Below are 25219 nucleotides of genomic sequence, written 5' to 3' on the forward strand. Positions count from 1 at the left end.
GCTGATTTTATTATCCAGCCTCCAGGTACTGGCTGGAGATCTCCTATTACCCGTGATCTCCAGCCGATAGAGATCAGTTCCCCTGGAGAAAATGGCCGCTTTGGCAATTGGACTCCATGGCATTGAGGTCCCTCCCCAAACCTCGCCCTCCTCAGGCTCCACCCCAAAAACCTCCCGCCGGTGGCAAAGAGGGACCTGGCAACCCTACCTTTCTATATTGTGCTTGCTTTTGCTACCCCTGGGATAGGTTCATCTACATTTCCTCTTTACAGATACAAGAGGTCGCCGGTTGGGTCTGGGGATCCCCATCCTATGCCCTCCGGATGTGAGTTGTGGGTTCTTCTCAGTGCCTCGGGACAGTCACATAGTCAGCCTAACCCCCCTCGCAGGGTTGTTGTGAGGATAAAATGGCGCGAGGAACAACATGCGCAGCTCGGGATCTCTGTCGGAGGGGGAGAGAGACACATGAAATAAACACATTTCTGTGTTGTCGAAGCCCGGATAACCTACAAGAACCAAATTTCTGTGTGTCTCGTTCAAGATGGCAACTGTGGGGCGTTTGAGGAGGGTCTTTATCCTGCCCCCGCCCCATTTTCCGGAGCTGAAATGGTTCCGAGGGCGATATTAAGACTAATGGGAAAACTCACATGTACCCTCATGCGTTTCCCCAGTGGGCCAAATCGCACCCCTTCAAGATCATTTCAGGTAACGAAAAAGGCATCGGGAGAGGGGAGTGAAGCCCCTTCTCTACTACGCCGCAGTTGCAATCTAAATCGGGCGCCCCACACGTGGGAATTGAGGAGAACACACAACTCACATCGGACTATTACACAACATGGGGTCTCTGAATGCAACCTGGGTTTTCTGTAACGGGTCGAGAGGCGGTGCGGCTATCCCCAGATAAGACCGAGGACACATCTGGAGGCCAGTTTTGGGGACTCCGGGCATGCTGCTATACCGTACAACAAGAAAACCCTCAGCTCTAAAGCAGCCAATCTTCTTTTCCCTTGGAATTTCTCCATGCATACTTGCATACCTCGGAGATATTGCCGGTTCGGTTCCAGACCACCGCAATCAAGCAACTATCGCAGTCAAGAGAGTCACGCGATTTTTTTAGTTTCCCAGTGCATATAAAAGTTACGTTTACACTATACTGTAGTCTATTAAGTGAGCAATAGCATTATGTCTCCAAAATTGTACTGTAATAATAATGAAAAAGTTTGAAATACTGCAAGAATTACCAAAATGTGACACAGAGACACCGTGAGCACATGCTGTTGGGAAAATGGCGTCGATAGACTTGCTTGAAAACACAATGTCTGCAGGGCGCAATAAAGCGGGGCGCAATAAAACGAGGTGTGCCTGTACTGCTGAAGAGCAGCTAAGAGGTTTTTATCCTCGGCCCAAGTTTCTCCCCGGTTTGGGTTGGCTGTTTGGATCAGCGGGTTGGAACTGGGCAGTTAAAGACCCCTTTGTGCCAGCACGCCACCAATGCATGAGATTCAGTCTGCCGGTGCATTCCCCCCACCCCCAAGGTGTAGGGTTGCCAGCTCCAGCTGGGGAAATTCCTGGAGATTTGGGGGTAGAGTTTGAAAAGGGAGGAACTCAGCGGGGTTGTGATGCTTAGAGTTCGCACTACAAAGCAGCCATTTCCTGCAGGGGAACTGATCTCTGTAGCCCGCAGATGGTAACGCTAGGATTACTCCAGGCCCCAGCCGGAGGTGGACAACCCCATCCGAGGGGCAGATCCAATGGTCAGGGGTTAAGCCACAAGCGTTGTGTGTAATGCACGGTCTGTAATTTCTCTGGTTGAAAATTCGGAACCCTCTCCCATATCCTCTTTGCGGTGGGTGTCTTGCATGTGTGGAATGCATACCCTCTCTCCCTCTTTCCCCCTTCTGACAATACAGCTGATGCAAACCTATCTTCATGCATACTAACATGTGAAGCTGCATTATCCGGCACCACCAGACCCTCTACCCCAGGGGTGTCAAACAAAAGGCCCTCAGGCTGGATCTGGCCCGCGAGCCAGCCACCCCTTCCCCACTCTCGATCCGGGCTGGAGAGGCATGGCTTGGCCCCCACCGAGTGACATTTACGTCACATCGGCCCTCGTAACAATTGAGTTTGACTGTCCTCCTCTGCTGGGCGGGGGCTCTTTAAGGTTACACACACAGAAGGATCTTTTGCACAACCACCCACCAGAGGTCTTTTTAACTGGGGGTGCCGGGGATTGAACCTGGGACCTTCCGCATGCCAATGCAGAATACAGTGGTAGTATTGCTTCCCTGGATCGAGACACAATACTCCTATTGATGCATCCCAGAATAGCCTTGGCCTTCTTAGCCGCCATATCACACTGTTGACTCTTGTTCAGTTTGTGGTCCACTAAGACTCCCAGATCTCTTTCACATGTACTGTTGTCAAGCCAACTCTCTCCCATCCGGTACCTGTGCCTGATGTTGTTTCTCCCTAGGTGAAGTACCTTACACTTCTCCCTACTGAAATCCATTTTATTGCTTATGGCCCAGCTCTCCAGTCTATCGAGGTCATTCTGAACTCTGACCCTACCTTCCGGGGTATTAACTACCCAGTCAATCAACATTTGTCATGCCGATAGGGACATGAATCTGTGGGCAGGCGTTCCCTGGTGCTATCCAGCCCAAATTCAAAGTTTTTGCCTTGTCCGCCAACCAGTACAGAGAGATTTGGCCCCACGGACAAGGCGCGTACCTGCAGTTTGGGAACTTTCGGGGTTCTTTTTTTTAAAGTTTCGACTTCTTGTAAGTGCCTGGTTTGGTTTGGTTTCCTATGAGTTGTTGGTTTCTGTTTGGTTTTTTTATTTTGTCTGGATCGACCAGATCCTGGAAGCTACTCCTCTGCTGGAATCCTTCGGGAATGCCAAGACTGTGCGAAACGACAATTCCAGCCGGTTTGGGAAATTTGTGGAAATCTTTCTGGAAGGGTAAGTCATCCCAAGCTTTTAATATCTTTTTGTTACATTTTTCGTAATACACATTTCGTACCATATTTCATAATTATATTTTTGGGGACTTTGGGTGGGCCACGTGGTCTCTCCTCCCCGTTTTGTCTACACTGCAACCCTGTGGGGTAGGCTAGGCTGGGAGATAATTTGAGCCTGGGTCTCCCTTTGAGTTGCCAACTTCCAGGTTATAGAATCTGGGATTATAACAGATTCTGTTTGTGCCCAACTGAATGCCTATAGGGGTCCCTCTATGTTTCCTGGTTGTGGGCTGAGCCTAGGGTACCTGGACTCCAGGTACTAGCTGGAGATCTCCTGCTATTACAACTGATCTCCAGCCGATAGAGATCAGTTCCCCTGGAGTTCCCCTGGAGAAATGGGCTGCTTTGGCAATTGGACTCTATGGCATTGAAGTCTCCTCCCCAAACCCCGCCCTCCTCGGGCTCCACCTCCAAAACCTCCCACCAGTGGCAAAGAGGGACCTGGCAACCCTGGCTGAGCCCCCTTTCAAGAAGGCGCAACGCATACCCCATTCCCCCCCACTCCAAGTTTAAAGAATCCTTCTCCTAGAACTCGGAGCAGAAAAGTTCGGTCAGGACAGGGTTGAGGTTCTCCCAGGGTCCTGGTTCTAGAGTTGAAAGAGTTGGATGTCTTTAGAGTGACTGGACTCAAAGTCAGAGCTTTCTCTCTGTCTCTGCAGCAGGCTCATCAGTGGTGCCATAACTTCGCAGTACCTTCTGGAGAAGTCCAGGGTCGTCTTTCAGGTGAGAGGCTACCTTTCCCTTCTTCCCCCCACCCGCCCCATCAAAATCCTTTCTGTAGAAGCCAGGGGCTAGCTAAACACAAACCCCAGTCAGGTCAGTACTTGAATGGGAGACCACCAAGGAAGTCTGGGGTTGCTACTCAGAGGTAGGCAATGGCCAACCACCTCTGAGCATCTCTTGCCTTGAGAACCCTATGGGGTTGCTGTAAGCCAGCTCTGGCTTGATAGCACTTTCTTTTCCACCATTTTTACCATAGGGAGGGGTGCTATTCAGATTTCTTTTTGGCCCCAGGCAACAGAATATCCCTTAACCCCGTTCTTACTGGTGGCAATATCCTCCTCTCTGTGCTGTCTCCTTATGTAGGCCAATAATGAACGGAATTACCATATCTTTTACGAGATGCTGGCTGGCCTTCCCGGTCATCAGAAGCGCAAATTCTTCCTCCAAGAGGCCGAAACCTATTTTTACCTGAACCAGGTATGTCCCTTGCCCTGGAAGCGTCCGTGAAACAAATACCGTTGGGGGAGCGTTGGCGTTTGTGGTGCATAAAACCCCCAAAGTTGCATTCAGAACGGAGAGACCCTTGCTGTGGGGATTAGGGTCAGAATCATAGAATCATAGAGGTGGAAGGGACCACCAGGGTCATCTAGTCCAGCCCCCTGAGCAATGCAGGAAATTCCAAACTACCTCCCCCCCTGTTGCCAGGTCCCTCTTTGCCACCGGCGGGATGTTTTTGGGGCGGAGCCTGAGGAGGGCGGGGTTGGGGAGGGACTTCAATGCCATAGAGTCCAATTGACAACGTGGCCATTTTCTCCAGGTGACGTGATTTCTAGCGGCTGGAGACCAATTGTAATAGCAGGAGATCTCCAGCTAGTACCTGGAGGTTGGCAACCCTAGTGGGGATATGTCCATGGGGACAGATTCCTGAATCCCCTCCTTACGCAGGGAGGGAACTGTGAGATTCCCGGCAAGGCGGACGCGGAGGATTTCCACCGGCTGTTGACCGCCATGGAAGTCCTGCACTTCAGCCTCGACGACCAAAACAGCATCTTCCGAATACTGGCTTCCATCCTCCACCTGGGGAACGTCTATTTTGAAAAATATGAGGTCAGCGGCCGGCCGGGGGAAAGGGAGGCAGACACGAGCGTGGGGAATCCGTTCGCGAGGCGGCTCGATCCCCGGGTGATCTGGACCGGGGGCTTTTCCAGATCGATTACCAGGAGGTGGCTTCCGTCGTGAGCGCCCGGGAGATCCGGGTCGTGGCCGAGCTGTTGCAGATCTCTCCGGAATGCCTGCAGAAGGCGGTGACCTTCAAAGTGACGGTAAGGGGGCCGAGACCCACGAATTGGGCCCGGACCCGGGGGAGGGGTGGGTATTTGGGAGGGGGTATTTGGGGGAGGGGCGGTGGCTCGATGGTAGAGCCTCTGCTTGGCATGCCGAAGGTCCCAGGTGCAATCCCCAGCATCTCCACTTAAAAGGACTAAGCAAGTTGGTGATGGGAAAGACCCCTGCCTGAGACCCCGGAGAGCCGCTGCCGGTCTGAGTAGACAAATACCGACTTTGATGGACCGAGGGTCTGATTCAGTAGAAGGCAGCTTCATGTGTTCATGGAGCTGTCTTTCGTTTTATCCCCGTTTCATGGTAATATCGAGCTTAACACAACATGAAATATGACATCATAGTGATGTAGGGTTGCCAGCTCCAGGTTTTCGGGGTGAAGCCTGAGGAGGGCGGGGTTTGGGGAGAGACTTCAATGGGGTATAATGCCATAGAATCCAGCTTCCAAAGTGGCCATTTTCTCCAGGTGAACTGATCTCCATCACCTGGAGATCAGTTGTAATAGCAGGAGATCTCAAGCCACTATCTGGAAATTAAAAAGAGCAAGAGTCCAGTAGCACCTTAAAGACTAACAAAAATATTTTCTGGTAGGGTATGAGCTTTCGTGAGCCACAGCTCACTTCTTCAGATACAGCTAGAATGTGAATCCATCGGTCTTTAAGTAGAGGAACAGTACGTAAATGTGAATAGCAGGCGTGATGGGATTAGGTGTGATATGCAGAAGAGTCTGTGATGTCCAGGGGAGAGATGGGTGTGGAGAAATCAGCATTGGTAATGGGCCATGAATGCAAGGTCTTTATTCAGCCCAGGTAATGGCATTGACTTTAGTTTGCATATCAACTGTAATTCAGCAGTTTCCACTGTGAATTATCTGGAGATTGGCAGCCTTATAGTGATGTAACTTGCAACAGCCGACGAGGCAAGGCTGGAGAAGGGAAACAAGGCGATAATGTCACAGGAAGAGGGGGGGATAGGACACGGGGCGGGAGGGAAGAAGGGAGCGCCATATTTCCCGCACGGTCCATTTCCCCTCTGAGTTGGTGATGGGAAAGACCCCTGCCTGAGACCCTGGAGAGCGGCTGCCGGTCTGAGCGGACAATACTGACCGTGATGAACTGGCTGTCTGAGTCAGTATATGACTGCTTCATGGGATTGGGGATTTGATGCGTGCATCGTGGCCAAGACCTCGGCCAAACGTCCCCTCCCCGGACCCCCAGTCCTGGCTGTGTGAATCAACACCCAGGTGGCCAGTTCCGAATATTCCCATTCAGGTCCCAGAGGCAAAAGGTAAAGGAAGCCGCCACTTATTGCGATATGTTGCAGTATTAAGATCACTGCAGGGGGGTGGGTCCTGACTGTCCCACCGATCCAATGTTTTGTGGGCACACAAGAGGAGGGCCGTTTTGGTGGCAGCCCCGCGGGCGGGTGAGCCTGGCCTCTGACGTTTGATATTTCGGAGGCTGTTGAAGCCAGCGTTATTTAGGACCGCGTTTGATCAAATCGGTCCTAAACTTCAAATCTAAATATGGGTTTTATGCAATTTTATTTATATATTTATATTGAAGTATTTTTTTTAAAAAATGTTGTAAACCACCTTGAGCTCCGTAAGGAAGCAAGACGGCTAATCGATATTTTGAATAAATAAGAGTCATAGAATCATAGAGTTGGAAGGGACCACCGGGGTCATCTAGTCCAACCTCCTGCCCAGAAGATGCCCAGAAGATGGCCAAGACGCCCTCCCTCTCATCATCGGCCTAAGGTCGTAGAATCAGCATTGCTGACAGATGGCCATCTAGCCTCTGCTTCAAAACCTCCAGGGAAGGAGCGCTCACCACCTCCCGAGGAAGCCCGTTCCACTGAGGAACCGCTCTGTTAGAAAATTCTTCCTAATGTCTAGATGGAAATTCTGCATAATTCTGCATAAAACAAATAATCACGTGTGTCTGGCATAGGCTGAAGGTGTGCCTATGCCTGAGGAAATGAGCCAGGGGGCGGATGGAGGTGTGGAGGGTTCTGTGCAGCGGAGGAAGGGAGACGAGTGCGATTCTTTCTCCTCTTCCCGGACAGGAAACCTTGAGGGAGAAGATCCTCACTCCACTCACAGTTGACAGCGCCACGGATGCCAGGTAAACAGTCGGGGTCCGGGGTCCGTAACCTGCAATCCACGTTCACATTTGACACCAACTGGTTTTTAGAAGCTTTGGACACTGCTGCCGGACAAACGTTATCTCCTTTCTATAGTCCTGCTGACTTCTTCTTCTTTTTTTAAATAATTTTTTTATTATTTTCCAAAATTATTAATAAAAAGGTTTAACAATAACATATATCGAATAGAGGAAAAAAATTGACTTCCCCTGCTTCTCCCTCCATCCTGAAATAGACTTGTAATCTCTTTTGCATAAATTTCTACCCTAATAGCATTGTTAATAATCATTAATCATTAATCACTTAGTTATTATATTTTCTATAACAAAACCAAAAAAAGAAAAAAAAGAAAAGAATTTAATTAATTAATAACATCACATAACGAGAAAAAAGAGTAAAAGATTTTAAAAAAGGGGGGAAAGTATTAAATCTCCCTAGTAAAGATGGATTAGTATAGTAAGAAGCATACAATTATTTCTAGTGAAAATTCGTTAATTTGTATATCCTCCATTTCTCCCTAACGCTCATTTATTTCAGGACATTTCTAGTAGATTAATATTTTATATAATTCCATTTCCATTAAAACCAACCCATTTAGTCAGTTACTTGTCAATTTTAACCAGCAAGAAAAAAACCAGACTCTTTTAATTTAGTCCCTTTATCCTGAATTTCCAGCGTTTCTGTCTTTTCCACATTTGAAGTAGTCCTGCTGACTTCTTGATGTAAACATTTGTACCCCGCTTTCCGCCCCCAGCGAGGCGCACAAAGCAGCTGACGACACCATTCTCCTCCATTTTATCTGCACGACGACCACCCTGCCAGGTAGGCCCACTACTGGATCCCGCCGATAGTTGTTCTTTCCTTAACGGGCGCTGCCGTTTCCTCTTCTTCCCCCCAGAGACGCCATCGCCAAGATTCTCTACTCCCTGCTGTTCAACTGGATCACGGAGAGGATCAACCGGCGCATCTATCCCAAGCAAAAAGCCCTGTCCATCGCCATCTTGGACATTTATGGCTTCGAGGTGAGGGAGAAAGGTGTCTCCCTCCTACCTAGGATTGCCAGCTCCGGGCCGGGAAACACCCTGAGATTTTGGGGGTGGAGCCTGAGGAGGGCGGGTTTTGGGGAGGGACTTCAATGCCATAGAGTCCAATTGCCAAAGCGGCCATTTTCTCCAGGTGAACCGATCTCTATTGGCTGGAGATCAGTTGGAATAGTGGGAGACCTCCAGGTAGTGCCTGGAGGATGGCAACCCTAGTTCACAGCCTGGACCAGCCCTCAAGTCGGGTTTAAATCCCAGCCTCTTACGCAGAGCCGGTCAGCAGCCTTTCCAACCGATCGGAGAGCCCGTTGCAGATCTCCTCTTTGGAAAGTGACCAATACAATATCCTTCTGCTTTATGGGCAGGATCTGGGCTTCAACAGTTTTGAGCAACTGTGCATCAATTTCGCCAATGAATACATCCAGTTCTTCTTCAACAAGATCGTTTTCAAAGAAGAACAGGTGAGGCCTTACCAATCTCTCTGTCCCGAGGCGTCTGAGTGTGACAGAGGGTTGCCAAGTAATGATACCCCTTGGGGAGGGGCTGTGGCTCAGTGATGGAGCATCTTCTTGGCATGCAGAAGGTCCCAGGTCCAACCCCCAGCATCTCCAGTTAAAGGGACTAGACAGGTAGGTGGTGTGAAAGACCTCTGCCTGAGACCCTGGAGAGCTGCTGCCAGTCTGTGTAGACAATACTGGCTTTGATGGACCAAGGGTCTGATTCAGCATAAAGCAGCTTCATGTGTTCATGGGATACCTGGCACTTGTATGGCGCTTTTGCCGTTCGGAAGCACCCATATGATCTGACTGCAAATCTTCACAACAGCCTTGCAAAGTAGGCCTGTAGAATAATCTGCCTTAAGAAATAGTGATGTGCCAGAGGCGGCCAAGTGGGTTAAGCGGCCCAGGCGGACTTTGAAATCGACGCCAGCTCAGGTTTCCCCTGCAAGCTGAGCAGCAAAAGCACCTTTATTGGCACATAGTTTAACGCCTCTGTCCTGCGCTCAGGAGGAATATATCCGGGAGCAGATTGAATGGAGAGAAATTTCGTTCAACGACAACCAGCCTTGTATCGACCTCATTGCCCAGAGGCCCTATGGGATTTTGAAGATTTTGGATGACCAGAGCAGTTTTCCCCAGGTGACGGTCTTTGGGTGAGGTTGGGGAGGGTCATAAAACGGAAAGGGTTATGGGGGGACGACAAAACTTGGAGGGTCAGTTGGGCAAGCTGTGCAACTTGATTTCCTGTGACGTTGGGGTTGGGGGATCAGGTGGCGGGAGGGGGGGGATCTTTGTCCAAGGCTCTCAACGGTCCTGGGATGGGTGGGGGCCCCTCAAATGGATTTAAGTTCAGTTCAGTTCAGTTTATTTACCAGCAAATATCAGTACAAAATTACAATTTTAAAACCCCAGCTGTGGATCTCCGTATCTTACTGGCTACATGACAGAACTTTGCCACTAAATAAGAGATAAAAACATCTTTATCTTCTAATAAAAATTTAACAATAAAATCACCTGAATGGCTAACATTCCTAAAATTTCTGGTCAACACAGTTAAAATCAGCTTATTTCTCACCTCCCGATAAAATTCACAGTATAATAAAATACGTATAATTGTCTCAACTGAACTAAAATTACAGGGGCATAATCTGGCCTCTACAGGTATAGGCTGTAGGGTTGCCAGGTGCCCGCTGGTGGCGGGCAAACCCCCGGTAATGTGCCCCTCTGCCCGCCGACCAGCTGAGGGCCGGCGGGCAATCGTGCACGTGTCGGCGTGCACACGCACGTGCACAAGATCAGCACAGAAACCTCCCGCCGAAGGTGAGTGGGGACCTGGCAACCCTAACAGGCTGAAAACTCCTGCTGAGCACTGCAGGCAGAAAGGCATTAAATCAGGCAGTTGAAAAGGCCAATCGAAAACTAGAAAATGGATTTAAGTTGCTTTTCCCAGAGAAGGAAGATGCCCTGCACCTTGGCAGAGGGTTAGCGGCACTTAGGTCTTAGATACTTCTTTTAAAAAGGGCCACAGGTCCAGCGAGCTTCCGTGGCAGAGCGGGGATTTGAACTAGGGTCTCTCCGTCTGGCACTCTAACCGCCGCACACCGCAAAGCCGTAATCTGGGCAGCAGGTCTATGCAAAGTTGACCATTGAAAATGGACTTCCCAGATCGCACTGGGACACGTCCCTCGTCTGCTGAATCCTTCCTCCGTCTTCCCAGGCGACGGACCACACGTTTCTCCAGAAGTGTCACTATCACCACGGTTCCAACGAGCTGTACTCCAAGCCAAAGATGCCGCTGCCGGAGTTCACCATCAAGCATTATGCAGGCAAAGTCACCTACCAGGTGAGCCGTGGGGAGTCTCCCAAACAAAAAAAGGGGGCGGGAATGCAGGACGTTCCTTTGCTCTTGCTCCAAAATCAGGATGGGCTGAGTCTGCTCGGCTCGGGTTTGGGCTGTGTCACATGAACACATGCAGCTGCCTTCTACTGAACCAGACCCTTGGTCCATCAAAGTCAGTATTGCTAGACTGGATGGCCCTTGTGGGCTCTTCCAACCTTGTGAACTTGTCTACTCAGACGGGCAGCAGCTCTCCAGGGTCTCAGAACGAGGTCTTTCACATCACCTGCTTGCCTAGTTAGACCTAGTTAGACCTGCTTGCTCTGGTTAGACCTCAACTAGAGTTCTGGGCGCCACAATTTAAGAAAAATGTAGACAAGCTGGAACGTGTCCAGAGAAGGGCAACAAAGATGGTGAGGGGTCTGGAGACCAAGTCCTATGAGGAAAGGTTGAAGGAGCTGGGGATGTTTAGCCTGAAGAGGAGACTGAGAGGGGATATGATAACCATGTTCAAGTACTTGAAGGGCTGTCATATTGAGGAGGGTGCCGAGTTGTTTTCTGTTGCTCAAGAAGGTCGGACCAGAACCAACGGGTTGAAATTAAATCAAAAGAGTTTCCGTCTAGACATTAGGAAGAATTTTCTAACAGTTAGAGCGGTTCCTCAGTGGAACAGGCTTCCTCGGGAGGTGGTAAGCTCTCCTTCCCTGGAGGTTTTTAAGAAGAGGTTAGATGGCCATCTGTCAGCAATGTTGATTCTGTGACCTTAGGCAGATGATGAGAGGGAGGGAATCTTGGCCATCTTCTGGTCACTAGGGGTGTGGAGGGGGGAGGTAGTTGTAAATTTCCTGCATTGTGCTGGGGGTTGGACTTGATGGCCCTGGTGGTCCCTTCCAACTCTATGATTCTATGATTCTAGTCCCTTTAACTGGAGATACCGGGGATTGAACCTGGGACCTTCTGCATGCCAAGCAGAGGCTCTACCACTGAGCCACGGCCCCACCCTTAACACAGGAAGCTGCCTTCTACTGAATCAGACCCTTGGTCTAAAAGTCAGTATTGTCTGCTCAGACCGGCAGCAGCTCTCCAGGGTCTCAGGCTGAGGTCTTTCCCATCACCTACTTGCCTAGTCCCTTTAACTGGAGATGCTGGGGATTGAACCTGGGACCTTCTGCATGCCAAGCAGGGGCTCTACCACTGAGCCACGGCCCCACCCCTGCCTTCTACTGAATCAGACCCTTGGTCCATCAAAGTCAGTATTGTCTGCTGAGACCGGCAGCAGCTCTCCAGGGTCTCAGGCAGGGGTCTTTCACATCACCTACTTGCCGAGTCCCTTTAACTGGAGATGCCAGGGACTGAACCTGGGACCTTCCGCATGCCAAGCAGATGCTCTACAAACTACAGTAGTCTATAGATCTGAAAGATCTGAGACCCTGGAGATCCTCCCCTGCCAGTCTGAGTAGACAATACTGACCTTGATGGACTGATGGTCTGATTCAGTAGAAGGCAGCTTCGTGTATGTGTAGGGATGGAATAAGAAGAAGACATCCTAGGGATTGGGGGGAAAAAAACAATACAACAGCAACAAAACGACAGCATAAATGTCCCCAAAGAAACATCATAAATTATAAGACCCAAACATAGCAACTTTTACTTAAAATGTGTACCCACCATAAAGGATTCTGTCTTATCGACTAATAGTTTCTTTTCTGGTAGATAAGACACAATCATTTATGGTGGGTACACATTTAAGTAAAAGTTGCTATGTTTGGGTCTGCTAATTTATGATGTTTCTTTGGGGACATTTATGCTGTCGTTTTGATCCTAGGGATTGCAGCATATAAAAATGGTGTGGGTTTGGTTTTTTTTGTCTGCCCCACCCAGGTGCATAAATTCTTGGATAAAAACTACGACCAAGTTCGTCAGGACGTCTTGGAGCTTTTCGTCAACAGTAAGATCAAAGTAAGCGTTTGGGGCTGTTCTCAGTTTGGCTGTTTGGAAGTGGGGGGAGGAACGCTGAAAACAGAAGTTGGGGGAATAAAAAAATAAACACAGGTGGGGCTGGGTCAGTCTTCATAGGAAAGAATAGAGAGACAGCGGGGTGCAGTGGCTAGAGCATGGGTGTCAAACATAAGGCCCATGGGCCGCATCTGGCCCCCTCAAAGCTCTTATCCGGCCCGCGAGGCAGCCAAGGCAGCCACCCCCCCCACACACACACACACGCACTCTCGATCTGGGCTAGTGAAGCATGGCTCGACCCCCACCAAGTGACATTTGTGTCATATGCTGCCCTCATAACAAATGAGTTCGACGCCCCTAGGCTAGAGTGTCAGACTAGGATCTGGTGTCTTTAAAGCCTTTCTCATTCTGGGAGCAGTATATGTGAAACATCGCCTCTTTATATGAGCCAATGAGCCTCTCGTGTTCAGTGCAGTCATCCTTTTAGGCAGACCCACCGCCAAGTCAAGACTGCGGCTGTGAGAAACAGGGCCTTTTGGGTAGTTGCACCCGCCTTCAGGGAATTGGAACCCCCTAGAGGTCAGGCAGGCAATTTTGCTACAAAGGCCTTTTATGCATGGCTGTTTCCCTCGTGGGCACCCCTCCGACGACTTCGGGCTCTTTGTTTTGATTATGCATGCCGTTTCCCAACATCGGAGGTTGCCTCACTCCGCCCCCCCAGCGTTTTGCCCGTGCTTTCAAATTCGAGATAAAACAGGTCCCTGAAAACGCGGGGAAACGCAGAGGGGAGAGCGAGGTGACTTCTGATGGTGGGAAACGGTCTGCATAATCAAAACAAAGACCTGAATTCGCCAGAGGGGTGAACGCAAAGGAAAGAGCCATGCATAAACGGCCGTAGTTTTCATAAAGATTGTAAGATGGTTTCTTTTTCTGTGAGCTTTTAATATGTGAAGGGAGTGATATAGCGTTTATTGAAGGGTTGTTCCTCGGGTTTTAAGCTGTTGAATGTTTATTGGGATGGTCTCTTCCATTATGCTGGGAGCCGCCTTGCGAACAGGAAAAGGCGGAATGAAGAAAATGTCCCGCAGTGTTGCCTGGCTCTTACCTATTGGCCCTGACCTCTTGGGAGTTTCTCTTTCAAACAAAGGATATACCAAAGCAGTAAAATGTAGATTACTTTGCCTACGTGACCATATGATATGAATGCAATGGCGATCTGCTCTTCCTGACCATTTGGCTAATTAACCCTTTGACTGTCTGATATGTAACGAATCTCGCTATCTAAGACTCAACAGTTTTTTTGTTTTTTTACCTAGCTGGTAGCTAATCTGTTCTTCAGCCATGCGCAGCTGGTGGCCCAGCAAACCACCATGATGGGAAGGAGCAGCGCCAGCAAACGGAAGTACAAACCCCCAACCATTGCCTCAAAATTCCAGCAGTCCCTCTTGGAACTTGTGGAGAAAATGGAAAGGTGAGCAAGGAGGGGGCATTTGTAAGCCAGGCATGGATGAATGCACATGGTGTCTGCATTTCGTAGTTTCCGGCAGGCATGAGCATTTAAGTCAATGAGCATTTAATGAGCATTTAAGCCATTTTAAGAGAAATGCACGCTTACTTTGATCTTACTGTTGACGAAAAGCTCCAAGACGTCCTGACGAACTTGGTCGTAGTTTTTAAGCCAATTTGAGACTCTAAGTCAATGAACATTTAAGTTAATGACATTTAAGCCATTCTAAGAGAATGCACGTTTAAGTCAATTTGAAACTCGACCCGTCAATGAGCATTTAAGTCAATGAGCATTTAAGTCAATGAGCATTAAATCAATGAGCATTTAAGTCAATGAGCATTTAAGTCTTTGACATTTAATTTTGACATTATATATTTGGTGTTTTAATGGGAAACTGACACTGAAAATGCAACCAATGAGTAAAGAAGGTAGAAACCGTCATTCAAGACTCCCATTGCTTCACGGAATGAGAGGCTGTTCGTATTTTGCTTTTATATTTTTGTGTATTATTCAGAAGATTAGCCTCGTGGGCAAGTGTATTCACGTTGTATTTCCCCACCATCACCACCACCTTTTTTCATGATGTGTTTTTGAGGGTGGACTTTTTGTATCATAGGGAACTGGCATTTGATGAGAGGGGTTTTGTTTGTTTTTGATATCACCGATATCACCTTGAGGATGGTATTGGACAGAAATTGATCCCGTTAATTAATCGACTAAGCTGGTGTGGTACGTCTGAATCAGGTGTATGCAAATTTGGCGACAATCCATTTTCCTTCCCCCTTTAGAGGAAGCCAGGTATCTCAACTACATTTGTCGTCCCTGTGTCGAAGCTATGCTGCATTGTACATGAAACGGTTTAGCCGTATTGTGTCCGTGTCTTTCTCTCTTCCCAGATGCAACCCTTTCTTTGTCCGATGCATCAAACCGAACAATAAGAAGGTACGCGGCTTGTTGTACTTGGAGTCAGAGTGTGGGTGGGGCCATTTGGCCATGATTCTGAGCCAGTTTACTTCCTCTCTGGGTAATGTTTATGTAACTGCATAAGCCTGATCCAGAATAGCAACCACCTGTCTTGCAGTTAACCTCTTCCCCTCCAAATGTTCATGTTGGTTTAAAGCAGGGGTGGGGAACCTTTTTCCTGCCAAGGGCCATTTGCACATTTATAACATCATTCGGGGGCCATAACCAGGTGTAGATCTCCTGGCAGGGGGGAGGCTAGGGTTGCCAGGTCTCCAGCCACCACCTGGAGGTTGGCAACCCCAGGGGAGGCCACGCAGCAAAGGCCTGGAGGGCACCCCCGCTCCCCCCTCCCAGGTGGGAGGGCAGCCAGCGGTGGGCCCAAGCAAACGAGGCGCCAGGGGGGTGCAGCCCACAGCCGATCCACAGGGAAGGAAGGGAGGAAGGAAAGAAAACAGAGAAAGAGGAAGAGGGAGGGGAAAAGAGAGAAAGGGAGAAAGAAATGGAGGGAGGGGGAGAAAGAAAAAAGGATGGAGGGAGACAGACAAAGAGACAGAAAAAGAGGGAGAGAGGGAGAGAAAGGAGAGTGACGGAAAAAGAGGAAGAAAGAAAAGTCTTCCCCCCCTCACACACACACACACTCACGCCGGCCCCTCGCAACCAGGCCCCAGCCTCCACGCCTCCCCCCCACACACACACCTGGCCCCGGAGCTACCGAGGGCCACGGAAAATGTCCTCGGGGGCCGCATACGGCCCCAGGGCCTGAGGTTCCCCATCCCGGGTTTAAAGGCTAACAGGTTTATTGTGGGAGGAAGCGTTCATGAATAAGGTTGCCAACTTACAGGTGGTATTGACAAGGTCACAACCCACAATAATTACTTAGCTGTACTAGAATATGTTATTCAAAAAAACACAGTTATGTTGCCCAAAATAAGGTGTTGTAGAGAAAAATACACCTTTGCTGTAACTAGTTAGTTAGCAGGAAAAAATAGCACAAGGCTCAAAGTATATACAATATGCAAAAGGTTATATTAAATCTACAAACAACAAATATAGTGACAAAGCGCATACCACCCACAAGTGACACAACGATAACTATAAATACTGACAAAAATTTGCTTCTATAAGCAATCAAAGATTCTCATAATATCGAAATAGTTTTGATTACAAAAGTTGCTTCCATTTCTTTGTATGACGTTAGGAACGTAGAGAAGGTTTTTCATAGAGTTCTTCTCTGCCAGAAAGGAGATAGGGGAACGCCTTTGTGCTTTAAACAATTCAAATCTTCACCATAAACCAAAGGAAATTACAAAAACAGTCCACATAGTTCATATTAGGTGGGGCAGCTTCCCGGTAAGTAGTGCTGTTTCAAAAGAAATTTCTTCAGCCACCACCACCCTTTGCTCCCGCATAACCTATTTCCCTTTCAACTCTCCTGGAAATGTCTCCTAAATCGCCCATCCTCCATTGCGCACCTCTTGGATCAGGTTGTTTCAGAAACGAGGAAAGTCACAGGGGGGAAAGGAAGAACGGTTGCTAAACGGGACCGCTCTAGCATGAAAACTCTAGGATCTGAAGGTCCAAAATGTGAACACGAGTGTACAGATGTATAGAAAGCCAGTGTGGTATAGTGGTTAGAGCAGGGGGGTGTTGAACTCAGTTACAAGGGCCGGGTATGACATAAATGCCCGTTGGGCCGGGCCGGGCCATGCCTCGCCAGCCCAGATCAAGGGTGTGTGTGTGGGTGATAGTGGCTGCCTCGTCTGGCTCACGGGCCAGATAAGAGCGGTCAAGGGGCCCGATCCAGCCCGTGGGCCTTATGTTTGATATCCCTGGGTTAGAGGGAGACCCAAATTGCTGGGCAACCTTGGGCTAGCCTCTCTCTCTCTCTGCCTAACCTACCTCACAGGGTTGTTGTAAAGATAACATACAGAAGGGGAGAATGATCCTCTCCTTGTAGGAAAGGTGGGATTTTAAAATTTACAAAGTAAATAGGTTTTGGTTGACTCCTTTGGCCCAGACTCTTCGTTTTCTCACCCAGAAGCCGGGCCTCTTTGAGGAAGATGTCGTCGGTGCCCAGCTGAAGTACTCAGGGATTCTGGAGACCATCCGTATCCGCAAAGAAGGTTTCCCCGTCCGCATCCCCTTCAGGATCTTCATAGACAGGTACAGCAAAGTGGGCTCTGATCCGGGAAAGCGTCCTGGGGTCTGCCACAGCTGGGAAGACACGATCGGTCTACCCTCTAGTGGCCCCCCCCCCATGCATATAAGAGAGATGCCTCCATCTGTGTTAGGGGTGCCTCCATTTGAACGAGGGACCCTTGTAGATAATGGCAGAAAGTGGCTGAAGGTTATTTCCTCCGCAACCAGGTGTGTGGAAGGTGCCGTGAAGCCTCAGCCTGACCCCCTAGGCAGGTTTTCAAGGCAATAGATGTTCATAGGTGGTTTGCCATTGCCTGCCTCTGCGTAGCAACCTTTCACTTCCTTGGTGGTCTCCCATCCAAGTACTAACCAGGGCTGACCCTGCTTGGCTTCTAAGATCTGGTGAAATGGGGCTAGCTTGGGCCATCCAGTTCAAGGTTAAAGACATGCAGAGGTGGTTTGCCATTGCCTGCCTCCGTATAGCAACCCTACACTTCCTTGGCGGTCTCCCATCTTAGTAGTAACCACAGCTGACCGTGCTTAGCTTCTGAGATCTGACAAGATCAGTAGGCTTGCCAAGTCCCTCTTCTCCACCAGTGGGAGATTTTTGGGGCAGAGCCTGAGGAGGGCGGGGTTTGGGCAGGGGAGGGACTTCAATGCCATAGAGTTCAATTGACAAAGCGGCCATTTTTCTCCAGGTGATCTGATCTCTATCGGCTGGAGATCAGTTGAATTAGCAGGAAATCTCCTGCTACCTGGCAGTTGGCAACCCTAAAGATCAGGCTGGCTTGGGCCGTCCAGGTCAAGGCACTGCAGTTAACAACCAATACAAACCCTCATAACTAGGGCTATCAACTCCAGGTTGGGACATTTCTGGAGGTTTGGGGGTGGAACCTAGCTAGGGCAGGATTTGGGGAGAGGAGAGGTCTCAGCAGGGTATAATGCATAAAATCCACCCTCCAAAGCAGCCGTTTTCTCCAGGGGAACTGATCTCTATAGACTGGAGATCAGTTGTAATTCCAGGAGATCTCCAGTTCACACCAACAACAAAGGGGGGGGGGGAAACACTTAACCCTAAACACCAGAATTAAGTATCCAAACGGTCAAGAAAATATAAATAAAAGTAAAAATCCAAGGCCCAAGGTCATACACTCCAAAAATTATATAAGTACAAAGTATGTATACATTTATTTCAGGATAACATCTAATACCACATATAACACATATAGGGCACTGCAGTAGTCTAGCAAATTGTCATGCTCATATAACACAGTAAGACATAAAATAACACAATTATACTCTGACCATATGTGTGTCGGCCATACAGCCTTCTTCAGTTGTCTAAGCAATTGACATTCTAGACCCAAAGATATACATAAATATATTAAAAAATCTTTATGACTGTGTGTGCATTGTTATTGCAAAGTAGCATTTAAAATATAAAACTGCAACCCTTCTTCCTCGGTTTTAGACGTCCATCCACAAGGAAAACTAATCCTTGTGTATGTATCCCTCTTAAATGAGGGGATGTCATATTGTAGCCGTAAATACAATTATTTCCCTCTTAAATGAGGGGATGTCATATTGCAGCCATAAATAAAATTATCAATATCTCATAGTCAAAAAGTATCCATAAAGTCTGGAGTAGTAACCAGTAGCTGGCAACCCTACAGAGTAATGACAGAATCCAACCGTTCTTTATCTGAGGCTAGCACAAACTGGTAGCACGCTTTCCTTGACCCTTTCCCATACATGCTCGGGAAAGAAAAGGTTCTATCTGATTTCTGAAATGCCATAATTAGACCCCAAAATGGTCGTAACCATGCCACCCAGATTTAGCCCTCTCGAGTCCCCCTGAAGCTTGTTCTCCTGACCCCCACATACTTGGGTCCCGAATGGCAGGATCAAAATGAGGGCATCCAACCTTGCCAGGTCTCTAGGTAGTAGCTTGGTGGGCGGGTCCGGTAACAGTTAGGGCTGTGCGCTTTTCCCAGTATTTTTTGCGTTTGGGTTTAATAAACCTGAATATTTTCGAAAAATCCATAAAGCCAAATAGAATGTTCGGTTTTTTTAAAAAATTCAAAATTTTTCGGGTTTATTAAGCCTGGACCGGAAAAATATGTGGTGCAGAGCCCTGCATTCCATTCGGCGCTGCTGGGGCATTCAGAACCATGCTGCTTGCCAGCTGGGACTTCCATGTAGAGGTGCGAGTCCGCAGGCAGCGGGGATCCGAACGCCCAAATAATGCGAAAAAATCCAGCATTGTTTGGGATCCACTTTTTTAGCTCCCTTCATTGCTGCCATTTTTTTACCGGTAAAAAAAAAACTTCCCCAAAATACTGAAAAGATTTTTTTTTAAGTTTCTTTCAGTTCAGCTTTAGCCAAATGCACACCCCTAGTTACAGACAGAGGTCACAGTTGCTCCGAGGAGCAATCCATACCGGGGGTCTAAACAGCTGAGATGCATTTGGATTTGAATGGACTTGCATTGCATGTTGGGTAAGATCTCGCAGGATTGTGTCAACAATGTTGTTGGCGGCTCGCAACATGGGTCTGTTTACCTCACGCCATCTTAGCCGCTTCCGTGCGGACGAGCTGTTAACATGAATTCGTTCTTGTCTGAAAATCGATTTGGGACGGGTGCCCCTCTCACCTTCGCCCTTCCTCCCCTCAGGTACCGCTGCCTCGTCGATCTCCGTCCTGAATCCATGCCCGACGGGATGTACTGTGTCAAAGTGCTGACCAAACTGTGCCCAGTCACCCGTGATATGTACTGCATCGGAGCAAGCAAGGTACTGCCCCCCCATTTTCCATGATTGTAGCAGCATCCCCGAGGGTGGAAACCTCATTTGTGGGGTTTCTGTCCCTTGACGACAACCTCAACGGGTTCCCCTCCTCACAGTTGACTCCATACCAAGCATGGCTTCCCTCAGGTTCCTGATCTTTCGACTTTCTCCTCACGTCTTTAGCTCTTTATGAAGGAAACCTCATTCGTGGGGTTTCCGTCCTTTGACGACAACCTCAACGGGTTCCCCTCCTCACTGTTGACTCCATACCAAGCATGGCTTCCCTCAGGTTCCTGATCTTTTGACTTTCTCCTCATGTCTTTAGCTCTTCATGAAGGAAACTTCATTTGTGGGGTTTCCGTCCTTTGACGACAACCTCAACGGGTTCCCCTCCTCACAGTTGACTCCATACCAAGCATGGCTTCCCTCAGGTTCCTGATCTTTCAACTTTCTCCTCACGTCTTTAGCTCTTTATGAAGGAAACCTCATTCGTGGGGTTTCCGTCCTTTGACGACAACCTCTACGGGTTCCCCTCCTCACAGTTGACTCCATACCAAGCATGGCTTCCCTCAGGGGGCTGATCTTTCCACTTTCTCCTCACGTCTTTAGCTCTTTATGAAGGAGAGCGTCTACCAGCAGCTGGAGAGCGGGTACGAACGTTTGGTGCAGATGGCGGTGCTGACCCTCCAGCGGTACACGCGGGGCTTCCTGATCAAGAAGCGCTTCTACGCCCTCCGCCACAAGATCATTCTCATCCAGGCCCGGTCCCGCGGGTTTCTAGCCAGGTGCTGAACTGCCACACAGCCTTTCTCAAATAGATACGAACACGTATTTGGGGGGGAAGGAAGATGAATGGCGGTCCTCACCAGGCCCCTCAGTGCCTAATGGACACTGAAGTAACGGACATGGGTCCATGTGGAACAGATCAGATGTCAAGCGTGGGACTCGTCCTATTCCTTAAAACCAAACAATCCCCCTTCCGTACAGAAACCTAGGAATGTTGGAGGAAAGGATTCTGCTTTTTGGGGTGGGGTTGCCAACTGCCAGGTAGTAGCAGGAGATCTCCTGCTAATTCAACTGATCTCCAGCCGATAGAGATCAGATCACCTGGAGAAAAATGGCCGCTTTGGCAATTGAACTCAATGGCATTGAAGTCCCTCCCCTGCCCAAACCATGCCCTCCTCAGGCTCCGCCCCAAAAATCTACCGCCGGTTGAGAAGAGGGACCTGGCAACCCTTCTTAGACCTCATTCTCAATCTTCCTACAGGTCCTAACTTAGTCTTGGTCCATTTTTCCCCCCTCCCCCAAGATATGATATATGGACAGTGGTTTACAACAATCCTTATCCACCGCAATAACATCTCTCCCTACAGGGACAAATTGGGCACCAAAGTCAGAACTAGAAGAATGCCGCGTACCAGAATGTTTCGATGTTTTAATTTTTCTAATTAAACTTCTATGTATATTAACTATGTTGGTAGCTGCCCTGAGCCTGGCCTGGCCTGGCCTGGCCAGGGGTGGGCGGGGTATAAATAAAAGTTTACTACTACTACTACTACTACTACTACTACTACTACTACTACTACTACTACTACTACTATTATTATTATATTGCTATTATTATTATTATTACTATTATTACTACTATTACTACTATTATTACTATTACTATTATTACTATTATTATTATGTAGAGAGGTTTTTTTTAAAATGGGGGCCCCAATTATTGAAGTGGTATACCTTGGACCTGGGTTTAACTAGGCCAGTGTCAAACTCTGAATTAATTTTCTGGTCTGGGTCCATTTTTTAATGGACGTGTGTGTATGTGGCATGGTCAGTCCTCAAACGTTGTCGATTATCAGGGTTCCCAGCCTCCAGGTGGGGCCTGGAGTTTTCCTGGAATTATAAGTGATCTCCGGACGATAGAGATCAGTTCCCCAGAGGAAAGGTTAGCTTCAGAATGTGGACTGTACGGTACACCATAGAGTCTATGCGAAACGGATGTCCTAGAGTGACATCATACCCCTGCTGAGTTCCCTCTCCTCCTCAAACCCCACTTTCCCCAAGAGTCCCCCCCCCCAAAAAAAATCTCTAGGAATTTCCCCAAGCAGGAGTTGGCAACCCTGTTTGACTACACTTAAATCTTAGTCTCTGAAACCCTCTGGTAATAAACTGTGCAACTCAGAGTGGAAATGGACCTTATGGGAAATATGGCTCTCCCTTCTTCCCTCCTGTCCCATGTCCTATTCCTCCTTCTTCCTGCGACATCATCACCTTGTTTCTCTTCTCCAGCCTTGCATCACTGGCTGTTGCAAGTTATATCACCATAGCGTTGCCAACCTCCAGGTACTGGAACAGATCCAAACAGCACTTACAAAGTAATAGAAATTATTTTATGAAGGTGCAGGTAAGTGCAAAAAGTGCGCATATATACAAAATGAAATACAATACAATATGATACATATACAAAATTCGAATACCAATCCAGCAAAATACAAAATTCGATAAGGAGTCTGGATATCCTGTAAGTCAGGTAAGTCCATATATATTGTCCGTGATGGACTTTTTACTGATTAGTAGCTAGACAGGAGATTTCTGGAGCAAAGACCACAGCGAGAAGAATTCAGGACGTGTTGTCTAGATCAAAATCACGTTTCACCTATGGTTTCATCAGCTACATGCATCAAAAGAAGTTCATGGAAGTTTGGAGACCTAGGCAGAAACCCTTCTGGTCCCGTTTGGAAATATATTTATTCCATGAACTTACTTACAGGATATCCAGACTCCTTATTGTATATATGCGTACTTTTTGCACTTACTTGCACCTTCATAAAATAATTTCTATTACTTTGTGTTTGGATCTGTTCCATTATCCGTACAGCACTGAGCCTTCATTTTTTCTAGGTTAACCTCCAGGTACTAGCTGGATCTCCTGCTATTACAACTGATTATCAGCTGATAGAGATCAGTTCACCTGGAGAAAACGGCCGCTTTGGAAGGTGGATTCTATGGCATTGAAGCCCCTCCCCTCCCCAAACCCCGCCCTCCTCAGGTTCTGCCCTGAAAACCTAGAACTGGCAACCCTACACTATAATGTCATATTATACATCATGTTATGCTAGATATTTCCATGAAGAGGGGATAAAATGACAGATAGCTCCATGGATCTTGCAACATCTAATTCTGCTCTCATCCATCCAACAATCCCTTATAACTGATCTTGTAATATATTCTCTCTACAGTATAGCTTGCTAGGAATTCTGTAGGTCCAACCAGAGCCAAGAAAAGTCCTCCCTCCGGTTTTGAATTTCCTGGTAGCTCAGAGCCTGAACGTCGAAATGCTTCTTCCATCTCTGTGTAAACCCATGCCGTCCCAGGTCTTGGGGTCGCCTTGATTTCCCACCCCGGGTCACCGTTGCTACGGTATGGCCCGGGTCTCTCCCCGTAACACCAAGTGGATTTCCTCTCCTTGCAGGCAAAAATACTCGCGGCTGAGGGGGACCATCATCAGGTTCCGGTGCCTCGTGCGGATCTACGTGAATCGCAAGAGATACCTCAAGGTGAGTCCTGGGCTCTGTGGTGTCGAGTGGATGTGGAAAGGCCTGAGCGCCCAGAGGCAGCAGAAGGGGTTTTCAGACAAAGCGAGAACCACACGGATGGAACGCTAAATTGTAGGGTGATAGCATCTCTGATCTATTTATCAACCCTTTCGAAAGCCATACCGTATCTATCCTGGAATGTGTAAGATGTCTTGGGGAAAGATAAGTATATCCCTTCTTGTTGCCATTTGCCAATCTCCAGACATCAAACATATCCCATTGATCTATAAGAGCATCAAAAATTCCGGGTAATTTACCTTCATTTTTTGCCTTTTTCTTTTTTCCAGACCTGTCTAACTTACCGTAGGTACCCATTACTCCATTAAAATCCCCCATCCGAATCATTTTTTTCTGTAACATATTCAGCTAATATTATTGCTAAATTATCATAAAACGTTTTTTGATTAATATTAGGCGCATATATTCCAACCAATAATTGTAGGGGGATAGCGAGGTCGTCGCTCAGGATGGATTCCCATGTTCCTTTCGTGCACATTTCTGCTCTCGTTTGGTTATATATGTGGAAACCTACGTGGCTGTTTGCAGTGGATGAGTTGGTTCGAGTCCTGTGGCCCCTGAGAGACCAAGGGCAAAAACGCATGGTCACTTTATCCTACTTTAATCCCTGTTTCAGCCAGGATTCAGCCAGGATCGAACCCATGCGTTTCGCCTAATGTGCGTTCGATCCTGGCTAAAACAGGGATTAAAGGAGGATAAAGCGACCATGCGTTTTCACCCCAAAACAATTTCCAGGGTATAAGCTTTCACGAGTCAAAGCTCCCTTTGTTAGATATCTGACCTTTGACTCTTGAAAGCATATACCCTGAAACTCTGCACGGTGCAGTGGTTAAGAGCAGCGGACTCTAATCTGGAGAACCGGGTTCGATTCCCCGCTCCTCCACATGAAGCCTGCTGGGTGACCTGGGGCCAGTCGCAGTTCTCCCCGAACTCTCTCAGCCCACGCGGAGGCAGGCAATGGCCAACCACCTCTGAATGTCCCTTGCTTTGAAAACCCCCCGAGGGGTCGCCAAAAGTCAGTCCCCCTTGGCTCAGGAAAGGGAGTCGCAAGTGGGAGGGGGGAAATTGTGGCACAAATCGATTTGGGAGAGGAGCACCTCCCACCCTCGCCCTTTGTGGCCACTGCAAGCCCTTTTGTGTTGTGTTGTTTGGAGAGCCAAGCAGGGGGTTACCCCCATTTGGATGCAACCGCAATCCCCATATTTTTCTCCCAAGAAGAGGAGACAAGAAAGTTGAAACCCCTCCTCGTTGTTTACCTGGATCGTGACATCAACTTAGGCTAAGGGGGTAACTAATGTGGGTTAAATTATCCTGCGAGCTTTTTCCTCCATCCTGCCTGGAGCAGGGGGGGTGGGGAAAAAAAAGGCGGACTTCAGCCAATATGCAGTGTGTAGAATCATAGTGTTGGAAGGGGCCATAGAGGCCATTTAGTCGACCCCCCCGCTCAATGCAGGATCAGCCTCGAGCATCCCTGACAAGTGTTTGTTCTCCAACCACTGTTTGAAGACCGCCACCCCGTCTGCTCACCACCTCCCTAGGTAGCTGATTCCACTGCTGAACAACTCATACTGTAAAAATAATTTCCTTATATACCTTTCCGCCTGCAATTTAAACCCATTATTGCGAGTCCTATCCTCTGCTGCC

General features: G+C 48.2%; 1 protein-coding gene across 1 annotated transcript in view; it reads left to right on the forward strand.

Annotated features, from left to right (window-relative positions):
* Nucleotides 1-25219, forward strand: part of MYO15A (myosin XVA) — a 103664-nt gene that overhangs the window by 14453 nt on the left and 63992 nt on the right. Inside the window, exons 7-23 of the mRNA XM_056866215.1 lie at nucleotides 2862-2965; nucleotides 3684-3747; nucleotides 4111-4224; nucleotides 4693-4854; nucleotides 4956-5069; nucleotides 7153-7211; nucleotides 8129-8252; nucleotides 8636-8731; nucleotides 9278-9409; nucleotides 10488-10613; nucleotides 12489-12566; nucleotides 13880-14034; nucleotides 14967-15012; nucleotides 17072-17196; nucleotides 19847-19964; nucleotides 20568-20743; nucleotides 23434-23558. Of these exons, the coding sequence (XP_056722193.1) occupies nucleotides 2862-2965; nucleotides 3684-3747; nucleotides 4111-4224; nucleotides 4693-4854; nucleotides 4956-5069; nucleotides 7153-7211; nucleotides 8129-8252; nucleotides 8636-8731; nucleotides 9278-9409; nucleotides 10488-10613; nucleotides 12489-12566; nucleotides 13880-14034; nucleotides 14967-15012; nucleotides 17072-17196; nucleotides 19847-19964; nucleotides 20568-20743; nucleotides 23434-23558 (1918 nt within the window). The remainder of the gene's footprint in view (nucleotides 1-2861; nucleotides 2966-3683; nucleotides 3748-4110; nucleotides 4225-4692; nucleotides 4855-4955; nucleotides 5070-7152; nucleotides 7212-8128; nucleotides 8253-8635; nucleotides 8732-9277; nucleotides 9410-10487; nucleotides 10614-12488; nucleotides 12567-13879; nucleotides 14035-14966; nucleotides 15013-17071; nucleotides 17197-19846; nucleotides 19965-20567; nucleotides 20744-23433; nucleotides 23559-25219) is intronic.

Source organism: Euleptes europaea, chromosome 21, assembly GCF_029931775.1.
Source record: "Euleptes europaea isolate rEulEur1 chromosome 21, rEulEur1.hap1, whole genome shotgun sequence".
Lineage (NCBI taxonomy): Eukaryota > Metazoa > Chordata > Lepidosauria > Squamata > Sphaerodactylidae > Euleptes > Euleptes europaea.